General features: G+C 39.8%; 1 protein-coding gene across 1 annotated transcript; it reads right to left on the reverse strand.

The window, feature by feature from the left end:
- Nucleotides 1–249: 249 nt before the first annotated feature.
- LOC306769562 (peroxisomal acyl-coenzyme A oxidase 3-like) lies at nt 250–26,933 on the reverse strand (the record flags this gene model as incomplete). Its single annotated transcript, XM_079258227.1, has 18 exons — nt 250–467; nt 1,403–1,489; nt 3,022–3,089; nt 3,160–3,334; nt 4,326–4,441; nt 5,447–5,560; nt 7,383–7,505; nt 7,582–7,702; nt 7,771–7,893; nt 9,332–9,514; nt 13,519–13,615; nt 20,873–20,961; nt 21,735–21,878; nt 22,074–22,163; nt 22,296–22,370; nt 23,578–23,713; nt 23,818–23,915; nt 26,814–26,933. The coding sequence occupies 18 exons, from the start codon at nt 26,931–26,933 to the stop codon at nt 348–350; spliced, it is 2,079 nt and encodes a 692-aa protein (XP_079114353.1). The 3' UTR covers nt 250–347.
- Between the last annotated feature and the right edge of the window lie 919 nt (nt 26,934–27,852).

The following is a 27,852-nucleotide window of genomic DNA, read 5'->3' on the forward strand; positions in this document are numbered from 1 at the left end:
AGCTTTTTAGCCCCACAAAACAAAGTTAAGGCTTATGGGTATTTCTGACTTCATTTATAACGTGATAAAAATGAAGCCTGACATTTCTCACACCGGTGAAGACATGCAGCTTGAGTTGATGAACAGCTGTCAAAGTGACAGTAAGGTGGGATTGATGATCTCTTAATTCATCTAATTCAAAGCAGTTATTGGTCGAGTTTAGAATCTAATAAAGCAGGAGGAACTGCTGCAATCAACCTAATTAGATGCCTTGATTTCACACAGATTTCTTGTGTGATGATATTTTAGGTCAAGACTGAAAGCCAGACACTGGATCCACAAACGTATCTCTGAAGGGTGTCTGGTCTCTAGAGTTTTGCTCGCAGGGATCCGACTGCAGGTTTGTCTGAGCAGAACTCTTTCCACCAGGAGGGACGCTCCAGAACCTGACTGCCCTGCATCACCGTGGACCACATGTTCTTGTAAAGCTGGAGAGGAAAAAAGAAAACCCAGTGAAACAGCTTTAAGACCAAACACCACCTCCAATATGGGGGGTTGTTAAACAGTTAAGACATGGAAACATCCAGATTTCCCAACACAGCACTTGTGGTTCCGAGAAGCTCTAAAAGAAGGAGTCAGATCTTTCCGTTATCAAATGGCAGGTTTCCTTCGCTGGACTATTTCCTCGATGAATTGGCTTGTATATTTGTACAGGACTGGGTCAAAATGAATGGGATTGAATGGATCATGACTGCAAAGTGCATTTAGATGGAGAGGTTGTGAATTGTCTCTAGACAGATGAAATTTAAATAAAATAAAAATTGTTATTTTGAAAGAAGAGTTTCTCTTGCGACCCTTCCAAACAAGTCATTCTGGTTCAGTCTTTTTCTAACTGGACTAGATTAAACCTGTTAGCTGATGCCAGGAGTGACTCAGATGAAGCCAAAAGGTTTTATTAGTGGGACCTCTACTCCTTGAAAGATTGGCAGCTGTCTGAAATGTTTTTATGTGGAAATAAACTTTCACTCTGTGGAAAAATGGACATCAAACAGTAAATGAAGTTATAAAACTTCCCAGATTAATGATTCCTTTCATTCTCGACATTATGTTAAGACACAGCTACAGAGAAAATGTCTTCTGACACCTCGACACAAACTAATACATAAAACAGGACATGCTGCCAAGCTGAAGCTTGTAAAACCACACACTAAAATAAAATATATATATTTTTTATTATTCTTTAACATTTAATATTATTTATTTACATATTTTTTATAAGCGCAGACAGAGAAGTATACGGGGCACTCAGCACATCTCCAATAATCTCTCAATAATCATTAGTTGTTTTTAAAAAAATCATTTAAATTTAAATGATTTAAAAACAGTTTTTATTTTCATTTTGTTCTCATAAAGTGTGCCTTACCTGTCCATCAGCATAAGCAAGTGGTGAGTTGAGGATAAAATCAGTGGGTGCCAAAACATCCACCAAAGCTACAGCATCATCCTTGAGCTGGAGGTAACACAAAGGGTTAAATGTTAAATAGCAGCAGAGGCATAATCAGAAACATCATTTCATCAGTCAGTTATTGTCCACCTGGACTGTCAACATTTGTCAATATTAACGTCAACATACTGTAACTGAGGCCTGTAGAGTCTGAGATGTAATACGTTTTACATCATCAAATACACCAAAGACCATATTTTTCGGGCCACAAGGCGCTCTACATTATAAGGCACATGCCTCAGTTACGGAGTCTATTTATGTCTTCAGGTCAAACATAAGGCGCACCGCATTATAGCAAAACATCAAGTTTGGTTGAACTTTAATCAGAGCAGTACTGGTACTTATTTTAAAACACACACATAATTCTTTTTATCAGTCTGTTGTAACAAATCCGTCAAAGTCGAACAGCTGGGCAATTTCGCCATCAAGCATACCAGGTTCTCTCTCAGGGTGTGTTCAGACCAAACACGTTTTGAGTGTCGAAAACGCTCAAAACACTGAACTCTCGATGCTGATGCAACAAGAGCCGCACTCAGCAGACTAGAGACTGTTTACACCAATGTCCAGCGGTTGTAGTTCTTTCGTTAGACCTCCCGTGATGCCGGGAAGCTCAGAATTAATTTTCTTTACCTGTTATTTCACCGTAGCGGTGGTATGGGCGTGCCTGGAGTCGTGGATCTTCAGAGACGGGGGTGGGTGAAGAAAACCATCTGGTCTCTTTACATACACCTCTCTCAGCCACTATTTCATGTTCTCCTCGTATTACGCCCCCATGACGGTGGTAAAAAGTCCAACAGTCAATCAAGCAGAGTGCTTACTAAAATCGCAACAGATTTTTACTGATTTTGGGATTCAGTACACACATAATGTGCACCAAATTAAAAGGCGAACTGCCAAATTTTGTGAAAAGGAGCAGCTTTTAAGTGCGCCTCATGGCCCCAAAAATATGGTACATTATATCAATTACGGACCATCATCATTTCACTAAAGGATGTGATGGCATATGTCAATAAAAGTCATGCTGAACTGTCTAAAATGAGAAATCAATCGTTTAGGCGGAGTGGGGCCTCAAGGTTTCATGTCTTGCCATGAAAAATTAAATTGATATGACTCATATAAAACAAGATACCTGCACATAGTTTGATAAATACAATGGCAGTCCCATCCCGAACACACATGCATGTATTTGGATTACATATAAGCCACGCCCAATGGTCACAGGAAGAGACTCGTTTTAAAGCCTAAACGACCTGATGTGCAGTCTGTCTACCTGTGAGGGGAAGATGGGCGGGATGTCGGAGAAGGCAGTGGTGACAGGCCAAGCGGCGCTTTGGCTTCCAACGCTGCTTGCAGCTTTAACTTCTGATTGAAGTTTGTTTTGTTTTTGAACCAGTAAACACTGAAAAAGCTTACTGATCTGGAATTGTTTTCTGGGTCAAATGTGCGAAGATAAATGAATGTTTACAACAACTCGGTTTATTTACAACAAATCCCTGGCTGAGAGACCTGACAAAGACAGAGAGAGGACTTTTCTTTACCTGCGAGCAGAGAGTGAGGATGGACATCTGGACCAACTCTGCAGGCCTTCTTCCACTAAAGTAGTTACCTGTACAGAAATTAATCTGTCTTATTAGGCAAATATGATCAAAATATACTGTAAAGATTTCAGTACCTACCCTGGTACAGTGTGGCCATGTGGCTGCTTAGGCTCCATAGCCCATACAGGGCACACAGCTTTCTCAGGACTGGCTTAAGACCAGGTGGTGTGTCCTTATCAGAAGTCAGCTCATGAAATCTCTGGAGGCAGTTCAGTTCAATGAAGGTGATTGCCAAGGACCTGCAGTAGTAAACCTGGATCAATAAACATAAACATTAGAACCTGAAGGCTCCACTTCAATCATTAATTGCAGTTCTCTATTCAGCTACTTCACCTTCAACAGTGATCTTCAATATTTAATATTTACTCAAAATAAGGCTGAGGGAGTCTGTTTAACTCAATGGTCCATATTACACATTTTTTTCAATCATTCCGGATGGGTGAAAGTTTGTATAGTTTACTCTTTTCATTGAGGAGCGGGTGCTGCCAAACAGCGAACAGACCTGTGCAGAGTGACCAGACTGAAAATGAAACGTGCAAAGTTGCCGCCGGCCGATTACTCCCTACACCTAAATGTCTATTATAGAAGACAGTGGATTAAAACATTTCAGGTTAAAAGTAGTATATGATCATTTTTTGGCTGCACGGTGGCACAGTGGTTAGCACTGTGGCCTAACAGCAAGAAGCTCACTGGTTCAATCCTTGGCTGGGGAGGGGTTCGGTCAGTCAAAGACATTCATGTTAGGTTAATTGGTTACTCTAAATTGCCCGTGAGCGTGAGTGGTTGTTTGTCTCTGTGTGGCCCTGCGATGGACCGGCAAGCTGTCCAGGGTGTACCTGCCTTTCGCCCTAAGACAGCTGGGATAGGCTCCAGCTTGCCCACGATCCTTAACCAGACTAAGAGGTTAGGATAATGAAGCTCGAGTTTACAATATTATAATAATACACCTTTATTAATCTTAAATTAGATTGGTGTCACTTCAGCAACATGTTAAAAACCAAACAAGCGCTACATGATGTGGTCCTGTCTGCCACGCAGCATACACATTGTTCAAAAATCTATCTAAATAAAAAAAATGTTGTCAGTTGGGACAAATAATATTATTGATATTGAACAAGAGCCTCTACCATGTAATAACCAAAGTAAATATGGTAATAATCAGTTGGTTTTTGATGGACAGTCATCTTTTTTGGGGGGGGTTTTAGCCTCAGCAGCAAGCATATTTTTGTACGAGTTTGTTCTACCTGGCTATTGTTACGAGCCTCAAAGTCATTGTTGACCAAGGCCCTTTCTTGTTCCAGTCTCTTTTGACTTTCCTCCAGCAGAAAGCAGACCAGCCATCTGTAGGCTGCCAGAGGCACTGAAATCATACAAAAAAATATGGAAAAGCAGCCAACAATGCATTAGAATGTTAATAATGATTTATAAAAAAAAAAAAATTTGCCAGCACAATTTGTGTTTCAGTAGTGTAGGATCACAAAATTACGCCTGTAGTTCGAATAGAACATCTGGAAAGAAGTCAGCATTACAGAAACAGGTCATATCAGGCTACATTCACATTGCAGCTCAAGATTCTTTTCCCTTGTGACTAATAGATTTTTTTAATGATAGTCTGAAATCATACATTCAACTTCTTCAAATCCAGTCCTCTCACATGTGGTTCTATATCGATATATATCCAATCTGTGTCAACGCGAGCAGAGGTTCTGTCGTGTTTCGTCCGACTTTTGTGTCATCGAAATGAGAAAGACAAAAATCTGCACCAAAGAAGGCAGGACATGGCAAGATCCACAATAACACGCCACAATAACACCGGTAGATCATAACTGCACCACAACTGTTGAATGGATACACACATATTACAGAGTGTATCATCTATATTTACCTCTGTAAAAACAGCTTTCTGCACTTCAGGATCACATATCGTTCACACTGAAGTACAATAAAAGCTGCATTGAAATGATGAGAAACCATGCAAACATATCAGATTTTGGTGCAAAAAAGGATTTGAGCATTAAGACTGAAGTGTGAACGTGGCCTGAATAATGATGATTGTCACTGATTAACTGATTTTGTTCAGCACACACTGACGTGTTACTGAGCCACTTAACGTGGTACAAGAAAAACAAGAGAATGTAATGGTTAATGAGGCTGTCAGTTTTTCCTGCCAATAAAGTTTAACTGCAATCTTACATGCATTTGATTTTCTCCTGAGGTTCACATTTCATTATGAAAATATTCAGCTGTTGATATGATGATGCGGAATAAAACTAACCTGAAACTAACCTTACTCATTTAACCTGACAGCTTAAATATTGAAAGCATAAAAATTATTAAGCTTAAGTTTCTTGAAACGCTAAAATACCTTCTGGGTCGACGCATTCATTTTGTGTTGTTGCCGTAAAACGGCTTTTCAGGATTTGCTGGAAATCATCCAAGAAATCAACAGTATGCAGAGGAGATTCAATCCGAACACCATCTGAAAAAAGACAACATCCAATGACTGTTCATGTTCTTCTACAATCATTTCAGAGACGCTTTTATCCAAAGCGACAATTAGTCTAACACATGTCTTGTGGGTGGGAGAAGGCCGCAGTACCCGGAGAACTCACACACACACACACACACACACACACACACACACACACACACACACACACACACACACACACACACACACACACACACACTGGAGAACATGCAAACTCCACAAAGACGTGCCATTGATCAAACCTCCCCTCCTTAAGCCAACGCTCAAACCAGCATGATCTGTTGGTTGTGTTAACTGCAGTCGTCCTCAAATTTATTCAAAGTCTTTCATTAAAGAAAAGACAAAAGATGGAACAATAACTGAAAATAAAAATTTGCTTAATTATAATTAAGTTATATAAGACACTGTTTATTTTCACTTAATTGCATTGAAGAAAAAAATAAACAAATCAGTCCTGGACAAATTAAAGCACTTTTCTGATGAAGAGTGGGACAAAATACTTGTGAAGAGAAAACACCTGAATACAGTGGAAACATCAAAGGATTGTATAACAAAATATTTAAAAAAAATATTCCTATTGAGCTAGAATTAGAAAATAATGTAATGATTTTCATAAAAATCTTATTTACTTTTGTCAATTTCAGTTTATTTCACAGGCAGCTTTTTGTTTCCTTCTTTAATTGGAGGGTATGTACAAATTCAAGGACGACTGTATATTGCTTAAAATCCCCCATCACACCCTGACTGCAGCCAATTATTTCAATGCTCTAACACAGAAAACAAAACATTTAGACACCTAAAATGGGGTTTGGACTTTTGAATGTATATTTTCACAGTTTGCTTGAACTGTTTTTTTTCCCTGATCTCCTACCCTACCTTTTACCTAGCAAAGTTTTATCTGTTAAAGTCGATAACCATCAAGAGGGGTCTGTCAATGTCGATCTGCCAGCAAATGGGTCCATTAGTATCATTATCACAGGAGATGTCAAAGTTGATTATACAGGAGATGGATCTATTGTACGATGGATCCATTGATATGGTTAACCAGACGATGGATCCATTGATATGGTTAACCAGACGATGGATCCATTGATATGGTTAACCAGACGATGGATCCATTGATATGGTTAACCAGACGATGGACCGTTATTACGTAATCTTAAACAATCTACTTGTACATACAACATGTTAGATGATGCTGGTTACAGTTTAAAGTCATTTTACAATCATCTTAACTCCAGGACTTTGTGACTTGGGCACAGTACCACTTAATCCTAAGAGCTTGAACAAAATGAACTTTCTTAGTTTTTGAAGATGTTTCATTAGAGAAGATTTTTCAGTTCTGAATCTAAATGAACAAGTATTAATTCCTAAACACAGGCTCCACTGTGTCTCCAACCCAGATTGAAGAAGCAATGGCTCCACATAAACTTCTACTTCCACAGTGATTTAATACGGTTCCATGCTAGCAGGTCCTGATCCACAAACAGACCCTAATTTTCCTAAAATCCCAAGTCTAAAAGTTTTATACTGTTAGTGTAATTCTGCCAATTATTTTGGTGAAGGGCATGATCAGATGACTTTTATGAAGAGCAAAAGTGAAAAAAAATCCTATCAAAACAATTCAAAATCTGTCACATGCAGTAAAAACAGATCAATCTGAGCCAAGTTGTCGGTCTTTGGTACATCTTTTCTCTGTCCTTGCTCTTCCAAGGACATCCTGATGATGTCCTCATGATCTCTCTTTACACAACAGAGTAAAGACCAACCTCTGTAAACCTGTAAACATAACTAAAAAGGGCGAACTGACCATGTAGTTTGCTGCGAAACCAGCCAAGCAGATAGTTACTGGTCTGTTGTAGCAACACATTGTTGTCTCCTTCAAATGTGCAGTTTGGGTCATTGTCATCTCGTAGATCACCAAACCGGCTCACTGAAACAGACATATTTACATCAATCTGGTCTTTAATTGAAAGGGACATGTTTTACTGAATATTTTAGACACTGACTGGCCAGGTATCCATGTCCTCCACAGGCCTCCCTACACTCCTGGATCCCTCTCTGAGCGGTCCAGGAGCCCAGGGGTTTGCTGGAGCAGCCAATGGCATGAATCTCTCTGCCAATCTCTGCCTGTAGAAGATATAAGGAAAACCACGAGAACACGTTTGGCTTTCCAGGTGTGCGTCATGTTGACTTACCTGTCTGTCACTGTTGTCCTTCATCATCTGTCCGATCTGGAACTCAACAAAGTTCATGAAGGTGGATTTGGTGAAGTTTTCCAGAGCATAAGCCGCTGCCAGGTATGGTATCAAACGCCATTGCTGGAAGAACAACCATCGGAATATTAGCACAGCAGTCACCCCATTCCCAGAATTCTCTCCTAATGTTTTTTATCTTTTATTTTAAAACAAATCTACTTTTTTCAAATAAACAAAAATAATCCATTATAAACATTTTTATTGTTTTTATTGATGTTTTTACTTGTCTTCTTGGGCATTATAGCAGCAGAATGATGGTCATTGAACTGTTTTATTCTGTTTTTATTTTGGCTGATTGTGTACAGCACTTTGTTTCAACTCTGGTTGCTTTAAAGGGCTTTATAAATAAAGTTGAGTTGAGTTGAGTCTGGCTACTGTGCTGTTTTTTCCTAATTCAAATCAAGAAAAATGATGAGCAAAAAAAGTTTTGTACATTTTATTTGTTTTTAGTCAACAAAAATCAGTAATATCAAAGAATTGTGAGAATATCAATTTAAATTGAATCGGCACCCAAAAAAATCAGATTTGAATTGAATCGAGACAAAAGCATATCGTCACAGCCCTATTGTCGAGCATCTCATGTTTTTGGGTACAGAGATTTTTCCATCAATTTTGGGGTTTTCGACTTGATGCAGCAAATTTCCTACGGCTTGCAACATGGAAACAAGTCATGCTTTACTTTACAGTCCTGATTCCTGGTTATTACGTAGAAACTGCTGATGTTGTTTCCTGGTTATTGTTTTTAAATGAGGATGTCTGCTGTAATGTTATATTACCATGTAATAACACGAAAACAAGTCATGCTTTACTTTACAGCCCTGATTCCTGGTTATTATGTAGAAATTACTGATATAGTTTCCAGGTTTTTGTCGCTGCTGTAATGTAATGTTAGTATGAAATAAAATTGAAAAATTAAGTGAATATTTTTACAGCCTTGGTTTGTGGTTATTACCCAGAAACCAATCTTCTATAATTAGGTAATAATGAAATTATCTCAACATAATTATTCCCTTCTTTAAGCATATATAGATATTTCATGACATTTCCAGGCAGCTACGAAGTAATTACCACTACTAGGATATTACCTGGCTATTTCCAATAGTAATTATGGTGTTTTACTTGTAATCACTGAGTAATTTCTTCTTTGATTCCATGAAATACATGTACATGTAGTCTATCCTGTCTTGTTAGTGGGATATTACTTGGTTATTTCTACCAGTAATTACTCTGTATTATCTGTAATTACTGAGTAATTTCTTCTTTGCTTCTATGAAATTACCCCACTACCATTTAATTACTGATCTGTAATGTAAAGTGCGACCAAAAATCTTTGCAGTATTTAATCCACGCTGTGCCATGTTGGCTTATACCTTTGTTTTCAATTCATTTAAATTTAGCTTTATTTTTATAATGCCAATTACTCTCCCTGAATTTAAGGGGGGGCTATTGGGATTCTGTTTGGAAATTCATCATTTTTATTTTCATTTCCCTTTGTTCCTACCTGCAATTGGTACTCCAGAACAGGAACCTCCTCTGTATCTTTGGGTCCAAACTGTCGTCTGGTGGCTGAGTAGCGTATGGCCACAATTAGAGCCAGTTTCAAGTTGATGAGAGCCATCCTGCTGATGTACACCCTGCCGCCTGAAAGGGCACCCAGAGTTGCCCCAAAACGCTTGTTTGGATCCTGATGAAAAAAAAGCAAAAATCACTACTGGGGTAAAAAAACCCACCTCTTTAACCTCTTCTCAACAAGGTCGACTTTTTCTTCTCCTGCCTGAAATGACATACCCAAAATAAATTAAGGTAATATTCACATCTAAAAAGGGATATAAGTATAGAGTCTATACATGCTGACAAAAACCAGCAGGATACCGGCCCTCAAGGACTGGAGTTTGACATCTGTGGTATAGACTAATCTCACTGTGGTTTTGTGTTGCGCCATTTTGAAGTGGAGCCATTTTGTGATAGCAACTTGGTATCTGTTGGAGTCTGCAGACATTGACAGCAAGATGGACACATATTTTTTGGGCCATAAGGCGCACTTAAAAGCCGCTCGTATTCGCAAAAATCGGCAGTGCGCCTTTTAACGTGGTGTGCCTTATGCGTGTGCTAAATCTCAAAATCAGTAAAAATGCGTTGCAATTTTCGTAAGTGGTCCGCTTTATTGACTGTTGGACCATTTACCACAGTCATAGGAGCGTAATACGAGGAGAACATAAAAGAGACTGGATGGTTTTTTTCACGCATCATTGTCTCTGTTGATCCGCGACTCCATGTGTGCCTATATCACCACTGCTGTGAAAAATCAAGTAAAGCACAAGAATTCTGAGCTTGCCATCATCCTGGGAGGACTAACAAAAGAACTACAACTGCTCGACATTTGTGTAAACAGTGAGTTTAAAGTGAAGTCATGGGAGTGGTGGATGAGAGACAACGTACACACCAAGACTGGGTAGCGGCATCGGGCGTGTCACGCCACCATGAGCGAGTGAATTGTGGATGCCTGGAGTAACGTGTCTCTTTCGACTGTTGTTACACAATACATCTCGGAGCCCCACAAGAAAAAAGTTCTGCCACCCCGATGTGTCAAGAACTGTCATCAACCATGTCCGCAAGAACAAAATGAAGTCACTTCCTTCTTTAGGCTTTGAAAACAAGAAAAATGTTCTTGTTTCTCATGGAGTAAGCAACAGGCTTAAAAAAGACCCCATGTATTATTCCTTCCAGAATATTAAGGACATTAACATGGCTACTCTGTCTTTTAGTATGTTACAATCTCTGCAACGCCAGCTGAAATACATTTGGGTAAAGGGATCTGTGTGACATCAAGTAACCCAATGGGTCGTGTGATTTTTCCAGAGGAGGAGCAGACAGATACTCTTGAACCTCAATGATAGCATCTGCAGTAGTATTTGTGTAATGAAATTAGCATAATGAAACTCTAACGTTGCTTTCCACAGAAATGTATGCTGACAGGGAAAAGATAAGTTACAAGTATAAGCTCTTATAAAATTGTATGAGAGCACGGCTCTGTTCAGTGTGCACAAGTGCAGGCACGGAATAAGCAATAAGCATACTCCCAAAGTCCCAAACTCATTCACTGTATTATGCATCCAAATTTGTTGTTTGCTTCATCCAAATGCACTTTAACTTTCACTCGTTTCTAAACACTAGCAGTACCGAGAAAAAAGATGCACACTTATTTACTATAGTGGGTCCGCTCCTTTACCATCAGCCAGGTGAGGAGAAGAGACGCCAAACGGCAGAGGAGGAGTTTGCTGGTGTAGACGGCTTTGTCTAAAAACAGACGGATGGCTCTTTCAGGACAAAATTAGTTTTCAGCATGAAAAGTTAAAAATAAGTCCATAATTTGCGACACAATTCAATTCGGCTTTATTGGTATTGCACCACTTCAATCCAATATAATCTCAAAAACAAACCTGGTTTAGATTGTGCTAACTACAACAACCTTCATCTCATTTCTAACCTTCCCTTCATTTTTAAAATTCTTGAAAAAACAGTTGATATTAAATTCCACACTGACTTGACCCAAAACTCCCTCTATGAATAGTTCTAACCCGGTTTTCGTCTCCACCACAGTACTGAAACTGCTCTCATTAAAATCACGATCATGTCCTCATGGCTGCTCAGTATTCTCATTCTTCTTTGATACAATTTCTCACAAAATTATATTTAAGGTCTTCTTTCGGCATCTCCCACACCTCACTTGACTGGTTTAATTGCTGTCTCTTGGGCCACATGCAGTTCATCCAACTCCAGTCACTCAGATCCCACCCTCCCCGTTAGCCCCAGGTTTGAAGACAAAACCTCACAAAGTGATTGTCTGCTACAAACGGATTAAAAGACCACAGGAGCGCGCGCAGTCATCAAAGCTGTGTTGATCAAATTCTCTCGTGTCTCCAATCTGCTGCTGTTCCTCTCACCACAAAATTTATGTGACGGGTGACATCAAGCCCATTTTAACAGAGAAAGTACGTTTTTGCTACACGTCAGTGCTTTAAGTGATTGACAACAAGTGAAATGAAGAGATGGGCTCAACAGAAACAATGTTCACCCACGTTGCTGCTTCACTCTTCTGGTTATGTTTGCCTTATGCTTATATGGATGTAACAAGCATAAAGAAGTAGGTCTGGGCTATTAGATTTTAATCTCAACTACGATCTGGGTTTTCAACGATCATGAAAATAAAAGAGTGTGATTATTTTTCTCTCTGCAGTTTCCTCTCCTGCTGTCTTCAGCTGCTAATCGAGCGTCTCTGGCATTGCAGCGCTGTGCTGTAAACTCCTTCCACAGCCGCTTTGGTTTCATTCAGACACTGTTGCCAACTTGGCGACTTTCCAAACCCCCTAGGTGACTTTTTTTTTGTTAAAAGCAACTAGCGACAAATCTAGCAACTTTTACTGGAGTTATAAGAGACTTTTCTGGTGTTTTGGCGACTGACTTGAAGGCACATATTGTTCTGCAGTTACTGTAAGGAAGGAGCAGCGGGAGCCTCTCCCGTCCTAAAGCACTCCCAGGCGGCCAGTCTCAGTCGGCTCCGGCTGCAGGTCAATGTAGAATAACTGCAGTAGGTTGTGGAAGTTCACCTAAACATAGTTTATACCATTGTCAGCGACAACTGGCTGCATTATTTTCGTGTAAACGTACACGTGGTTCGGCAAGTTAAATCACTGTAATATCCCTCCTTTACGGGGCGTTACCGTAGCAACATGTTAGCAACATGCTTTTAACAGGTGAATGAGAGAAACGCGCTGTAGCCTGTATGCAGTTGTTTGGCATAAAAACTACATCCAGGCCAACATGAAATAGTTTGTATAAATTTAGTACATTTAGCAAATGTTCTGAAAAAGAAGTACACATTTTTTTTATAAAATGTTTACTGGGTGGGACCTTGGTATAAGCGGATTAAACATCTCGAAACTGACATTAGACGGTTATAATGTCCGACGTGGAATTGAGAACACCATGACACGCAGCGTTGTTTAATCCTTACCTATATCTCTCTATTCAGTTTAAATCAGTATTTGCACTTTGTCAAGATAAAGCTTCAACTTTATTTGTTTGTTTTCTCAAATTTGTGGAATCTTAAAGACATTGTTTAAAAGCCACAGTTTAATGTTAACAATTTTCATGTTGTTAAAGATAATGGATAATTGTGTTAAATTATCAATATCTCAATTTCAGTCAAAATAATCGTGCTTATAATTTTTGCCATAATGGAGCAGCCCTAATGTAAAGCCCAACTAATGTGACTTATTCATTCATTTATTACAGAGAGATTTGTGTGGAGACTGCTACAGTATCATTTCCAGTGATGTTAACGAATTATTATTACTTAATGAAAGTTTTTAGCCGGTCAACAACGTGACTTAGCTCTTAGCTACAGGCAGCTTGGAGTAAGTTCGATGTCAATCATCCACCATGACGCTCACAGCCCCCCTCTCAGCTCAACCTCTTTGCCAATATTTGTATTTTCCGGAAGAGACGACACACATGACCCTGCCAAGATGGCGATGATAGGAACTGCCCACTGAGCTTCAATTCAGCTCTTCAGAAACCTATGGGTGACGTCACGGAGGCTCCATCCATCTTTTCCTATACAGTCTATGATTCAGACACAGAACTGGGGCTTCAGATGCTCTATTTACCTGTTCTATCCATACTTACCTTAAATGGTGTCACATAGCGGCCATCGGGAGAAACATCTCCTGTCCGATTCAGTAGGTTGTCCCGTGGGATTCTCACATTGTGGAACATTGCAAAGCTTTTTTTTTTTACATAAAAAAAGAAAAATTAAGAAAGAAATTACGATACTGTAATTAACAAAAGCACAGTAATCCTTGTATAAATAAAGTTATAGTTTTTCTATGGCAGTATTGAGTTATATCCTGAATTCAATGAGACCAAAACTAATTCTTAAACTAAAACTGACTTTCATAAGGAAAGCATCAAAGACAGCTGACAGTTTCATTCTCATTTTCTCAACTTGGTTTGATTATATCTAGGGCTTTGCCTTAAAATAGCTTAGGACTTTAACTCCCAAATTTAAGATGAATTGCACAAATTATTATACAAATTATTAAGCTCTTGTTGGGTCTGTTGATCAAACTTGTCCGATTGGAATTTTGACAATTCAAGATGGCTACTAAATCGACTAAAATTTCTTTTTGCCTTTTTATATTAGCTATAGTTTTGCTAGTTTGGTTATTCCTGTTTTCAATTCCTCTGTTTTCACTAAGCCACCGTTGTATGGAATTCCAAAATTTCTTAGGTGACCCGTTTCACATTATGTACATTTCCTGTATATAATGTTTCTGATCATCTTTTCTTGTGCATAAATGATTCAACATTTGAGTTTCTTTTTTGTTATGTGTTCAATAAAGTTGCATTTAATTACTGCTTGTTTATCCCTTGCTTCTTTATGTGGAATAAACAATTAGCCTGTTTTAACTATACCAATGGAGATGCAATAAGACTGTTGTAAACAATCAAAGAGGCTAGTAAGCACCTTCCCTATGTTACGGCCCAAGCCTGCTGGAATGTGGAGGAAGATGTCCCAACACCCGCACAAGACTAGGATTGGCCAGCCTTCCGCATCTCAGCCTCTACCCATGGTGCTTTAGGATTGGTGGAGAACTTTTCAGGACCAAGGCTCATTGGCTACCTCCTCCGCCACTCTCCTATTTAAGGGACGTCATCAGCCTCGTTCAGGGCAGCTGTGTTTGAGTGTGACACAGTTTGCCACTGTTGTACTGTTTGTGGGTTTTGCTGAGGTTTTGCCTTCTGGGACTTTTTGACTTGCTGTAGAGTTACAGAACTTTTAGTATTTTTGTCTGTGATTACAGAGCTGTTTGGGTTTTGGGTTATTGTATCAAGAAAGTTATCTCTTCCGTATTGGGAAGTTTTGAGTTATCCCTTATTGTTTTGGTAAATTCACCTATTTGTAAACAAATTTATTGGTGAACTTTTACTTACTTGTTCTGTTTTATGTTACCATCCCTTTTTTAAACCCCTAGACTCCACAGGGGTCGTAACATAGTGGGGGCTCGTCCGGGATAACTTACTTTTCCCAGTGACGTTGTTGTTAATTGGTTTAATTTTTCCCTGGTGTGTCTACTTGCATTGTAAGAGAGAACGAGGCATGGTTCAGTTTGATTTGGAGCATTTCCTTCGGGATCCCTCTGTGGATCAGTTGGACTCGTGTCGCAAGGATGATTTGTTCCTTATAGCAAGTCACTTTGATATTCCGTGTTCTAAGCAACTAGTTAAGAAGGATCTTAAGGCTTTGGTGGTGAAATGCTTGGTGGAGTTGCAGTTTCTGGTGGTGACTGATGTTGGAGCTCCTGAAACAAAGGCTGTGTCGCCTGTGAGGGTGGTTCCCTCCATTGAGGTGGTGTGTGATCAAGCCGAGCTTGCTGCTCAACTGGGTTCTGAGGAACCGGAGGTGTATAAGGGGGAGATGGCCAGCCGGTGACTCCTGCCACTCTTCCCCGCTTTGATCCCCTCTCTGGCAGCAGCTCTGACGGCTCACGGGTTGAGGCACGTCTAAGAGTTCAGCTAGCCCGTTTGCAGCTGGAAGCCCAGGAGAAAGCTCAGCAGAGAAACATGCAGCTTGAGATTAAAAAGCTGGAAATTAAAGCTGAGAAAGCTGTGAGACTACGCCAGATAGAGCTGGACTCCCAAGCAAGGTTTGGCTTGGGAGTCCAAGTGTTTAGGCTCTCACCACCCTCTGCCAGACCTACTGGGTCTGCAGCCTCAGTACAGCCTACCAGTCCTTTGGACATAACCAGGTTTATTGTTTTGGTTCCAGAATTCCGAGAATCTGAAGTGGACTGTTATTTTGCGGCCTTTGAACGCATTGCACATGCACTGCAGTGGCCTCAGGATGTTTGGTCTCTTCTCATCCAATGTAAATTGCACGTAAAAGCTCAAGAGGTTGTAGCAGCACTTCCTCTTACAGACAGTTTAAAGTATGACATTGTGAAAGCTTCGGAAAGCTTATGAGCTTGTACCGGAAGCCTATCGGCAAAGGTTTAGAACATTTAAGAAAATCCCCGCTCAGACCTATGTGGAGTTTGCCAGGGAAAAAGGCAATCTGTTTGACAGATGGTGTTCTTCATGTGGCATCACAAACTTTGAAACTCTAAGAGAGTTAATATTGTTAGAAGAGTTCAAAAATTAGAAGAGCTGCTGAATGTCTTGTGGTTCACCTAAATGAACAGAAAGTGCATGCGTTGTCTTCTGCTGCGGTGTTGGCAGATGAGTATACGTTGACACATAAAACAGTTTTTCATTCAACTGTACCAAAAGATGAATCTGTACATACAACGGTTCCTGTTGCACTGAAAAGACAGAGGAAAGAGGTGAGGGAATGTTTTTATTGCCACAAAGCTGGACACCTCATCTCCAACTGTCTGGCTTTGAAGCATAAAACTCACAACTCTCCATCAAAACCTAAAAGTGTGGGTTTGTTAAAATCAGAGTCAGGTATGATGAGTTCAGTTGACTGCACCCTTGACCCATGTTTTCAGCCCTTTGTAATTACCGGAGCAGTTTCGCTGGCTAATAATCCATCTGAGGACAAACAGGTACGTGTTCTGCGTGATACTGGTGCATCCCAGACTATTACATTGGCTAACACATTACCCTTTTCTGATGCATCTTATGCTGGGTACAGTATCATTCTCCGAGGTGTGGAAATGGGATATGCACCCAGACCAGCACATTTAGTGCATCTGAAAACTGATTTGGTGACTGGAAGTTTTCCAATGGCTGTATGTTCAGCTTTGCCCATTGACAGTGTTTCTCTCCTTCTAGGCAATGACATTGCAGGTGGCAGAGTAGTTCCTGCCCTTGAGGTTCTTGACGTCCTGGTAAAGTCTGGTATTGAAAGCAAAATAACCACGACATGTGTGCTCACTCGTGCTCAAAAGCATAAAAAGAAAACAGAAAATGTTGAAATTGATTTGCCTGACAGTTCTCTCATGTCACTACTTTCAGATGGAGTTACACAGGAGGGTACTACGGAGAGCGAAACAGTGTCTGACGTAAAAGACCGCTCTGCACCACCTGTTGACCTCACACTTCCGGTTTCACGTGCACGGCTGGGTGCCGAGCAGAGGAAGGATCCTACTTTGCAGAAGTATTTTGAGGAGGTGGTGAGTGCCAAGAAAGCAAGTGCAGAGACTGTTGGTTTTTACATTGAGAATGACATTCTGATGCGACGTTGGTGCCCTGTGGTGCTACCAAATGCTGATTGGAATGTAGTAAAACAGACAGTGGTGCCATTGCTTTTCCGACACCAGGTGCTGCATTTGGCTCATGATGGCGCTTGGTCGGGTCATTTAGGTATAACCAAAACCTACCAGCTCATACTAAAGCACTTTTACTGGCCTGGTCTTAAATCTGATGTGACTAACTATTGTCGTAGTTGTCATACCTGCCAGATTGCTGGGAAACCAAACAAACACATTCCCCGTGCCCCGCTTCATCCAATCCCTGTTGTGGGTGAACCATTTGAGCGTCTTATTATAGACTGTGTGGGTCCACTCCCTCGTACTACATCGGGAAACATGTTTCTGCTCACTTTAATGTGTGCATCAACTCAGTACCCAGAAGCCATCCCATTACGCCGGATTACTGCACGCACCATAGTTAAAGCGATGACAAAATTCTTCTCCACATTTGGTCTTCCCTGTGTAATCCAGACAGATCAAGGATCTAATTTTATGTCAAAAATATTTAAACAAGTACTACGTGAACTAAATGTTCAGCATGTGACCTCTAGCGCCTACCATCCTGAAAGTCAGGGCGCATTGGAGAGATGGCACCAGACAGTAAAGTCAATGCTACGTAAATATTGTTTAGAGAAAGAGAGAAACTGGGATGAAGGCATCCCATTTGTGCTGTTTGCAGTTCGCGAAGCTCCCTAGGAATCGTTGGGTTTTAGTCCTGTGGAACTTATTTTTGGTCATACGCTTGGGGGACCCCTCCAGGTCCTCAAAGAGAAGTTACTAGAATCCCACACATCACCAGAAAGTAATGTATTGGACTTTGTCTCCTCCTTTCGTGAGCATTTACATCATTCACGCGCCTTTGCTGCTGAGACTTTACAGACATCTGTCTGATGAAACGTCATCATGATAAGTCCGCTGTTTTATGTGCTTTTCAAACCGGGGATAAAGTTCTAGCTTTATTGCCGATGCCTGGCTTGAACTTAAATGCTCGTTTCTCTGGTCCTTACGTTGTCCAAAACAAGTGACACTGATTATGTCCTTTCTACCCCTGACAGAAAGCGCAAAACACGCGTGTGCCATATTAACATGCTAAAGCGCTATGTGACACGTGATCCTGTTGCGTCTCCATCAGTTTCAACACCAATGGCTACTCATAGTTCTGCTCTCATCATAGCAGACTCCCCTCAAGGTTCCCAGATGAGAGTTTATCCACTCGAGTTGTGTCCAGATTGACTCCGCAATTGTCAAACTCAGAGATGTTAAAGTCTTTGCCTTCTTCCCTGCAACATTTGACAGAAAAGCAGCATACAGACATTATGTCTCTGGTGCATGAACATTCTCAGCTGTTCAGTGATGTACCAACACGTACGACTGTTATTGAACATGACATTGATTTTGGTAATGCAACACTTATCAAACAACATCCCTATAGAGCAAATCCAACCAAAAGAGCCCAGATGAGTAGTGAAACTGACTATATGCTTCAACATGGCTTTGCCAAACATAGTTGTAGCCCTTGGAGTTCACCATGCCTTGTTGAGACGAAACCTGATGGATTCCCCAGGTTTATAACTGATTATTGGAAGGTGAATGCTGTAACTGTTACCGATGCATATCCTTTACTGTGGATTGAGGACTGTGTTGATACCCTTGGTGCTGCTCGTTTTGTCAGTAAGCTGGACCTTATGAAAGGATATTGGCAGGTCCCACTCAGTGACCGAGCATCTGAAATATCAGCTTTTGTCACCCCAGATAGATTCCTGCAATACACAGTGATGGCCTTTGGAATGTGCAATGCACCAGCAACCTTTCAGCGCTTAGTGAATAAGGTCTTGTCTGACATCCCAAATTGCAATGCCTATCTGGACGACTTGGTTGCATACACCCCTACCTGGGAAGAACATGTACCTGTGCTCCGTAAAGTGTTTTCTCGTCTTGTGCGTCGCTTACCCTAAACTTAGCCAAATGTGAATTTGGCAAAGCGACTGTGACGTATCTTGGCAGGCAGGTGGGACAAGGTAAAGTGCGTCCGGTAGAGGCAAAGATTGCTGCGGTTAGCTCTTTTCCTGTCCCGGATACCAGGAAAGCTTTAAGGCGTTTCCTCGGAATGACAGGTTATTACCGCAACTTCTGCCGTAACTTTGCTACAGTGGCACACCCTTTGACATCCTTATTGAGCCCGAAAGTGAAATTTGAGTGGACACAAGCCTGTCAACATGCTTTTGACAGTGTGAAATCATTGTTGGTGCAAGCTCCTGTCCTTGCTGCACCTGATCTGACTAAACCCTTTAAGCTTGATGTAGATGCCAGTGCTGTAGGAGCTGGTGCCGTCCTTCTGCAGACTAGTAGTGACGGAACTGATCACCCCATTTGCTATTTTTCTCGCAAGTTTAACCGGCACCAACTTAATTATTCCACCATTGAAAAGGAAACCCTGTCTCTGCTCTTGGCCCTCCATCACTTTGAGGTATACACTGGATCCAGCTCTGCCCCCACTCAGGTGTTCACTGATCATAATCTGTTAGTATTTCTCGCTCGCATGTACAACCATAACCAGCGACTGATGCGGTGGGCTCTTGTTTGACTTGCTGTAGAGTTACAGAACTTTTAGTATTTTTGTCTGTGATTACAGAGCTGTTTGGGTTTTGGGTTATTGTATCAAGAAAGTTATCTCTTCCATATTGGGAAGTTTTGAGTTATCCCTGATTGTTTTGGTAAATTCACCTATTTGTAAATAAATTTATTGGTGAACTTTTAGTTACTTGTTCTGTTTTATGTTACCATCCCTTTTTTTAAACCCCTAGACTCCACAGGGGTCGTAACACCCTACAAGGCCTTTTCTGGTCAGAGGAGGGTCCTGGTAGTCTCCTCGACTGCCTTTAACAGGTATTTTGCTTTACTTGGCAGCTTTTTTGGATGTGTTGGTGGACATTGTCTAAATTGTTTAACATTTAATGAATAATAACGATGTATAAATGAAATACAATGCAACTTTTAGAAAATGGGAGAAAAGTCCGCTAAACTAGTCAACTACATTCTTTTCCCTGAACCAATATGCGTTTACAGAGGCTATTGGCAGCCACCTAGAAAAATTGCTGCAAACTTTGATTTTATAATTTTCATCAGACAGATTTGATTAAAAAATGGCCTAGAGAGAATATGCGCACAATTTTCATGCTTGTATCAAAATCTATACAACTGTTAATGTTATCCAACAGCCGGATAACATAAACAGGTGGCAAGCTGGTGACCTTCAAAGGTCAAGTTCAAATTTGTTTTTAAACTGGAAAAATTCCTTTAAAAGAGACAACATAAGATCACAAAATACAAAAACTAAAATCAAGTAATGGAGATAAAAGAAAAAATGTGACAGAAGAGATTCTAGGTTCAGATGCCATATTATACTCAAGTAGAAGAAGTGTAACTTAAATATCTTAGCAGTCTGACAATGTGTTTCTGGCAACAGATTTAACTAAACTATTAAAAACAATAACACGACGAAGGGTCTGTATGCAATGCACAGTTTAACAGGACATGATCTGATGTAGTCTAGATGCCAAAAACCAATAACCCTGAACTTAATAACTGGGTGTGCTAATCTGATCTGTCTTTGTGTGGAAGCTTTTAGGCTGTTTAAGATAACTCTTAGATAATTCTTCATTAACCAGGGGTTAACTTAAATATTTTTTTTTGTGTACAAAGACCCTTTTCTTTCTATAAGTCAAGACAAACACAGAGAGTAAAACAACAGAGGCAGGTTAGCATGTCATGCTGAGGCCACCTACCCATTATCCAGGCCATTCTGACCCAACTTCTTCCCCATGTCTCCAACCAGCACACCAGGCAAAGCCAGCAGGGTTTTAGGATCCCTCACCTGGATCATACAAGGTGGTTCACTGAAACCTTCATCATCTACACTACACTAAAGGAACACTGATCAAATGAAAGTTCTTTTTCTAAACACATTACATAGTTTGAATTTGTTCCAATTCAGTCAACTCTGTTTCAAAAGATCTGTATCTCCAGTGATCATTAATTATAACAAATAAAGAGAGCAGATAAAGAAACTAACAGACTGTTCCAGACCCTCAGTTTGATTAAAGTCCATCTCTGTAAACTGAAGAATATCTAAAACCAAGTTTTACAGAAACATTTGCTCCGTTGCAGAAAATTAAAATAGCTGAAGTTATACCACTGTTCAAATCTGGCAACAAGCAATAATTTTAAAACTTCAGGCCAGTTTTGTATTTTTACCTAAACGTTTCAGAATAATACACTGTGTGAAAAGTGTGTAGGCTAACCATTGGTCCATTAATAATGTTACATTCTTTGTGGAATTGATTCATGAAGTGGAGATAACTTTTATTTATTAGTTTAACCCTTCAGTCATTATGGAAACCAAGTAAGACAAAAACAAACCAAGTGGCCAGGGGTCTTCCAACAATGCAATAAAATCTGTAAACTGTAACGCAGAGTTAGGCGGGACTGGTGCCACACCTAGACAACGGTTGTCCATTTTTAATCTAATTTTCATGACTGCAAGGCTGTTATGCAAAGCTGCCAGTTGACTCAGTTACGTGAAGAGCTGTAACCTCCCAGCAGATAACACAACTAGACCTTTGCTTTGTGCTGGTAGTAGAGTCTTACCGGGACGACGAAGGAATGCAGTCCATGGCAAACCTGGTCAGGTGTGAAGAGCTGAGCAAACACTACAGCATGGGTGGCTGTTTTACCCAAGTTTCCTACCCAGAACTTGGCTGCCTCAAAATCTGGAGAGTTGATTACAAACTCCTGCAGACAAGACAGTACATGAGTTTGAATTTTAACATTGATCAGCTCCTAAATCATGTTTTTCACACACACATAAATCTACCAAATATGTGGAACTAGCTCCCTATTCACAAATTTGTTTCCTATTTGGAGTTCTGGATGTGCTCTTCAGTGTAATTCACCTGAACATGGAAATATGGAGAAAACTGTGCAGACCTGAGTGGACGGGTCGTACATGGCTGTGGTCCTCATGGCTCTGGTGTTGCTGCCATGGCTCAACTCTGTCAGTGCAAAACATCCATATGTCTGAAAATAGAAAGCAAAATCTACTGTACTTGTAAAGATCTGTGGAAGACATGAACACACCTTTTCTTATCTCCTGCTTAATTAATCAAGCTTTAAAAAGCAAAAGGAAGAAGGAGCTCTTTATACTCTTACCGTCATGTCTTGGGTGCTTTCAACATATTTCTTGTGTCTACTTGATCCTGAATTGGCAATGGTTGCACCAAACATCTGAAACATGTTTGACATTACCTTTCTACAACAAACAATTTATTCAACATTCAACAACAGAAAATAGACAAACAAAAACACTCATCCTCACTTATGAGAGACTCTGCATCTCTAAATTGCTCTTTTTAAATAATGTAAAAAACAATAAATAATATTTCTTAAAAACTCCATTAGACCCACAAGCACTATTGCTTATAATATCAACAGTGAAACAGAGTGAAACTCTGTGGGGATATTTTATTCTTTAGGTGATCTACAGACTTTTCCCAAGCAAACTGTATCCTGTCCAGAACGTTTACAATCAGCCACAAAATGTGTTTATATTCACTGACTGTCTATGGTAATTCCACAATGAGCGATCCATGATAACGCCACTAGTTGCCACACTTTCTTCATATAAAAAAGTTAACTATCACTGCTATGTTGCAAGGAGACCTCTATTTTAAGCTGGAAATTATGAGGAAGCCACTTTACTGTCAAATTTTTCACAAATAGAGGAGCTTTGACAGAAATGTCCAATCAGGAGCAGCCAAAGACCAACAAGTAAGCAAAAAGTTCTACGCGTATCTAAATAAGAACCAAAAATAAAGGTATTCTATGGCTGGAATAAGGTCAAGAAGATGTTTTTATGTGTTGTAGTGAGTTGGAGTTGGTTTTGTGAGGATGCTAAATAAAATTGTGAAAAAATACTGTCCTTAGGACTGAAGCTTAAAAGGGTTGAGGTTCTAAATGCATTTTTGCATTAGAAAAAAACTAAACTAAAACAAAACAGGCAAATCAAAAATGCAAAAAGAAGAAAACATGGATTGGAGTTTTAAGGGTTAACCCTGATTAGCTATCACATCTTCCCTCAGATGTTGGCATTCCTGTTTTACTTCCACTTCCTACTTCAGACTTTGGTTTCCTTCCTCCTGACAGGCCGGTTTATTTTCTGTTTGTTTTTGTAACATCAGCTGCTAAAAAACGGAGGTCATACAAACATTTATGTCTGAGCTTGATCTTTAACCAAACACCAGCTGGATGTTATGTCACCACAGCTTCCAGTCTGAATGAAAATGTAACTGGGAACATCTGAAGGTCCTGTCATAGGAAATCCTGAGTCCCATTTCCCAACATTTTGGTCTAGTTCAGCTATGAAGAAATCATTTACACAGACAGATCCTTACCTAGTAAATATGTTCAACTAACAGACACTCATAAGACTCACCCCTTTGTTGAGGAAGTATTTAGCAAACAAAGCCCAGTCGTACATGCCCAGACAGTCATCTAGGGCCACAGCCTTCCAGGGGTTGGCCATGGCTTCTTCTACTGTCATAAAGTCGTAGCGAAACAGCTGCTTTGCTCTGCAGATTTAGTTTGAAATATTAAAGATATGAAACAAAGCGAGGTAAATGAATCTTACAGAATTTATTGAAAATAACGGCTCTAAAAGCAATCCAGCTCCTGCCTGAGAAAGGTCAGCTCCCTCTTCTTCTCGATGGCCACATCCTCTCCAGGCTGACGGGCAAACAGAGGATCATTCTCTAGTGTCTTAAAGATGCGTTGCTGTAGCAATAAGAGGAGACAAAGTCAGAAATGACTAAAAGGACACATGAACTGTTTAATAGTTTGAACCTAGAAGCACTTAAGGAACGAAGACCTCCGCCGAACCATTGTGATTTTTTTTTTTTGCCAATGATTGTGAACAAAAGTTTTTAATAAGACAGACGTATGGCATAGACATCTAAATATAGACATCATATACATAGACGTACGTTAGACGTATGGCAAAATTATCTCTATCTTCTTATTATAAATGTAACACATCTGTGTAACACATCTATGACAACACGTGTTGTTATACATTTGTTGTGTATATCAGTGTTACAAGTCCATAGAGGATCCTGGGTAACACAAAGAGGGATTAACTATTCAACTCGTCAGAAGTAGAACTAACAGCAGGTAGTGTGTGCCTGTGAACTTTACAGGTTAACTCATCAATCTGATCAGGAAAAATACAACCTGACAAGTAGAATCACTGTAATACATGAAATGTATTTCTGCAAAATATATTTTATGTTACGTAAAGATCCTTTAAAATTCATATATATTCATATATAGCAGACCTACATCTAGGTGGAACAGCTCAACCTCGCGCACCAGCTGAGGGAGTCACTGAGGGAGGCCCCAGTGACCCACGTCTGAGCCAGGGAGCCTCACTTCTTATGTTGGTTCCTTTGCCCCCATTAGCACCTTATTTAAGATCACAAGCGAGAAATCTGGGTGTCATTACTGATGGGGCGCTTTAATCGGACAAGCTGATCAGCTCAGTGGTTAAGGCTGGTTTCTTTCAGCTTCGGCTCCTAGCTAAAGTTTTACATAATAAAGACTGATCTAGAGAAAGTCATCCATGCTTTTATCACCTCGTGTTTGGACTACTTTAACTCCCTATATGTTGGTATCAGCCAGTCCGAGCTCAGCTTGTTCAAAACACAACAGCTCGTCTCCTAACCAGGGCAAATAACTGTGAACACATAAAGCCGGTGCTGTCCTCACTTCACTGGCTGCCACTTAGATTCAGAATTGATTTTAAGATTCTTTTATTTGTTTTTAGGTCTTAATTTCTTGGCACCACATTATTTATCTGACCTTTTGCAGTTGTGGCTCCTACATTGTAAAACACATTATCCCAGCCTTTTAATTTTTAAACACATCTTGAGAGCCACTTGTTTACCCTGGCCTTCTGCTGAGCAGAGTAGTTCACTATTCTGTTGGTTTTATCTGTTGTCATTGTTTTCTGTTTTTGTTGTTAATAATTATCTTATGGCCATTTTATTTTTGTACATTTATTAGTTTCAGCTGATCATCTTTGTGAGCTCATTCCTCTTTAAAGCACTTTAGCTGGTCGTTGACTTTTAAATGTGCTATAAATATAAAGTTGACATTGACGTGAACATTACAGCTGGATTTAGAAACGGGACCAGAGGGAGCAAGAAAAGATCTTAGTTGGAGACTAAATATATATCTTTTACAACATCAAGAATTTAATACTTTATTAGAGAATATCTTGATCATTTATTTTTGGCGAACATTGGGTTAACAGATAAAGTTGGAACTGTCTGGGAACCCTCTAAGTTATTGTATTATAAGGAGGAGAATTATTGTCTATTTAAGCACAATAAAAATAAAGCAAGAACAATGATTAAAAGATCTTGAATCCTAGCAAAAAGAATTTGAGAAATCAGTCTGAAAAACACACTGACTTGTTATTGAAAAAGGTTTGTGACTTGAAACTCCAAATAAAGGAAAGTTAGCATAAGAAGGCAGAATAAGCACTATTTAGGTTGAAAAGTAATTTCTATGAGAGGAAACTATTGGTTACAGTTACATCAAAAGGAGACCAGCTATGCCATAGCAGCTGTTAAAAAGGAGAAGGGAGATTTGGTGTCGAATGTAGGGATATTGACAAATTTTGCAAATTTTTAAAGAACAATTTTATAGATTTGAGGTGTGCAAATTTTTCTGCTCAAAGCTACTGCCCCTTTTACAGACGTATGTGTTGCATCACTCCTGCCTTTGGAGGGCATGTACACTGCTGCTTCAGTGGTTAGTTCACACATAAATGCACATAAATGCATCTGTAAATATGTCGCCTTTGTTCATTATAATAATTTGTTAGAATTCTGATTGTAGAGAAAACATCTGAACTTCTTATCTGCCAAGTTTGCTGACTTTGTCTTGTTTTGGTCGCCAAGACCCACTTTGTGAATACTTCACATCATTTTGCAGCATTCTGGTGGCCCCTGTGGGCACTTTGCACAACTACATTGTCAGTTCCAACATTATTGTTTACTTATAGAATTGTGTTATTTTTTTTAGGTGTGTTATGTACATGCATTTGTAATTATCATGTTTATTGAACAATGTTAATTTAATACACCATCGGTAGCACTGGTCCTACAGAAAGAACTATGTAAAAGTTCCTAGAGAAATGTGATTAACCCAAGACCAATACCCTCTGATGCTGATATCTGTGTTGGGGAGTTATGTGCCAGAGACCAAAGTCATCCTGCATTAACCAATAGACGAGTTTTCTCCTGACTCGTGTGCCTTTTCTTCTGTTTCAGTAATTATTGTTGCAGCGCTGCTTCAGGCAGTGTGTGGAGCACATTATTTAAAAGGTCCGATTTGTTTGAGTAGTGCAGCATGAATGCAATGTAGGTCCATAAGACTGGTGTTGCCCAACAGAACCAAATCCCAAATCCTACCGAGTCTAGTGGACTATCCTAGTGTGAATGCTCCCGAAAGGTTCTTTCTAAGGTTCCCTGCATATACACACCATAAATCCCCACACTAACTAATCCAGAATATTCTTCTTTCTCAGATTAAACAGAAACTAGATGTTTTCTAGTGCTCTAATAGGCGCTTCAGACCAGATCCAGTGAGCAGAGGACCTGATGTTACCTTGAACTGCATGATTTCCTCTCCATCTATGAAGCGGAGCATGTCCTTCCAGTTGAAGGAAGCTTTTTTCCTGTATTCATCCAGTGGACCACTGGGGAAATCAGCCACTTCATGGTCCATCTTATTCAGTTCAAGCTGGAGGAGTTCACTGCTCAGGATTAAAAACACGGTTTCTGAAAAGAAGTCAGACATATCACAGATGTAAGATGCACTGCGCTATTTTCATCTTTCTGCTTCAGGTTGTGTTTCCTGTGAATCGTCCAATCGGAAGGCTCATTATTGGCACAAAGACTATTGGTTAAACTGCGAGTGGAACAAATATAGCATCAAGATGCAACGTAATACAAATATAGTTTTCTACTGGCCAAAAACCTGATCACTGCTACTGGCTTTATACTTTAAGAGAGCTGTAACCCAAAAGCCCCTCTATAGTTTGAGCTTTGTATTATACGTCTTTGACGGCATTAACATAGACTTACTTCTTATAATAAATGGTACTGAGCTGTCGAAAAATTGACATTAATGAAAACAACTGGAAATGAGTTTCATAAACATTCAGTAATACCTGATAATGTTTCTAATTCCAGCAAACCCCTTGTTGATCTGTTAACATGGACATGTTATGTGTTTTAGCGTGATCACAACCTCGCAGTGGTGGAAATGAAACTCGAAAATTGTGAGGGTGAATTTGAGGTTTGAAACTTTACAAAACAAAAAGCAGTGTTACATCCAGATATCACTTGTAAAATGATGTTTTCAGAAGACTTTTACATTTCAAAAACTCAACTGTCAAGGTTTTAAAACTGTTTGCAAACATTCAAACAGAAGTTTTCAGATCTTATCTTAGAACTTTTTGATGTTATTTGCAAACTGGATATGTTTACAGAGATCCAATTTTTTTTCAGACGTTCAAAATACTTTTCAAGGTTTCAAAACTTTTTTTTCCCCATTGAAATTATGACACGATTCTCATCCCCATACAGGGTTTGCTGTAAGAATCTATGTTGGTCCATGACTTCTGAACTACCTTTCTGTAAAA

This window comes from Telmatherina bonti (assembly GCF_933228915.1).
Source record: "Telmatherina bonti genome assembly, chromosome: 18".
Classification (NCBI taxonomy): Eukaryota; Metazoa; Chordata; class Actinopteri; order Atheriniformes; family Telmatherinidae; genus Telmatherina; species Telmatherina bonti.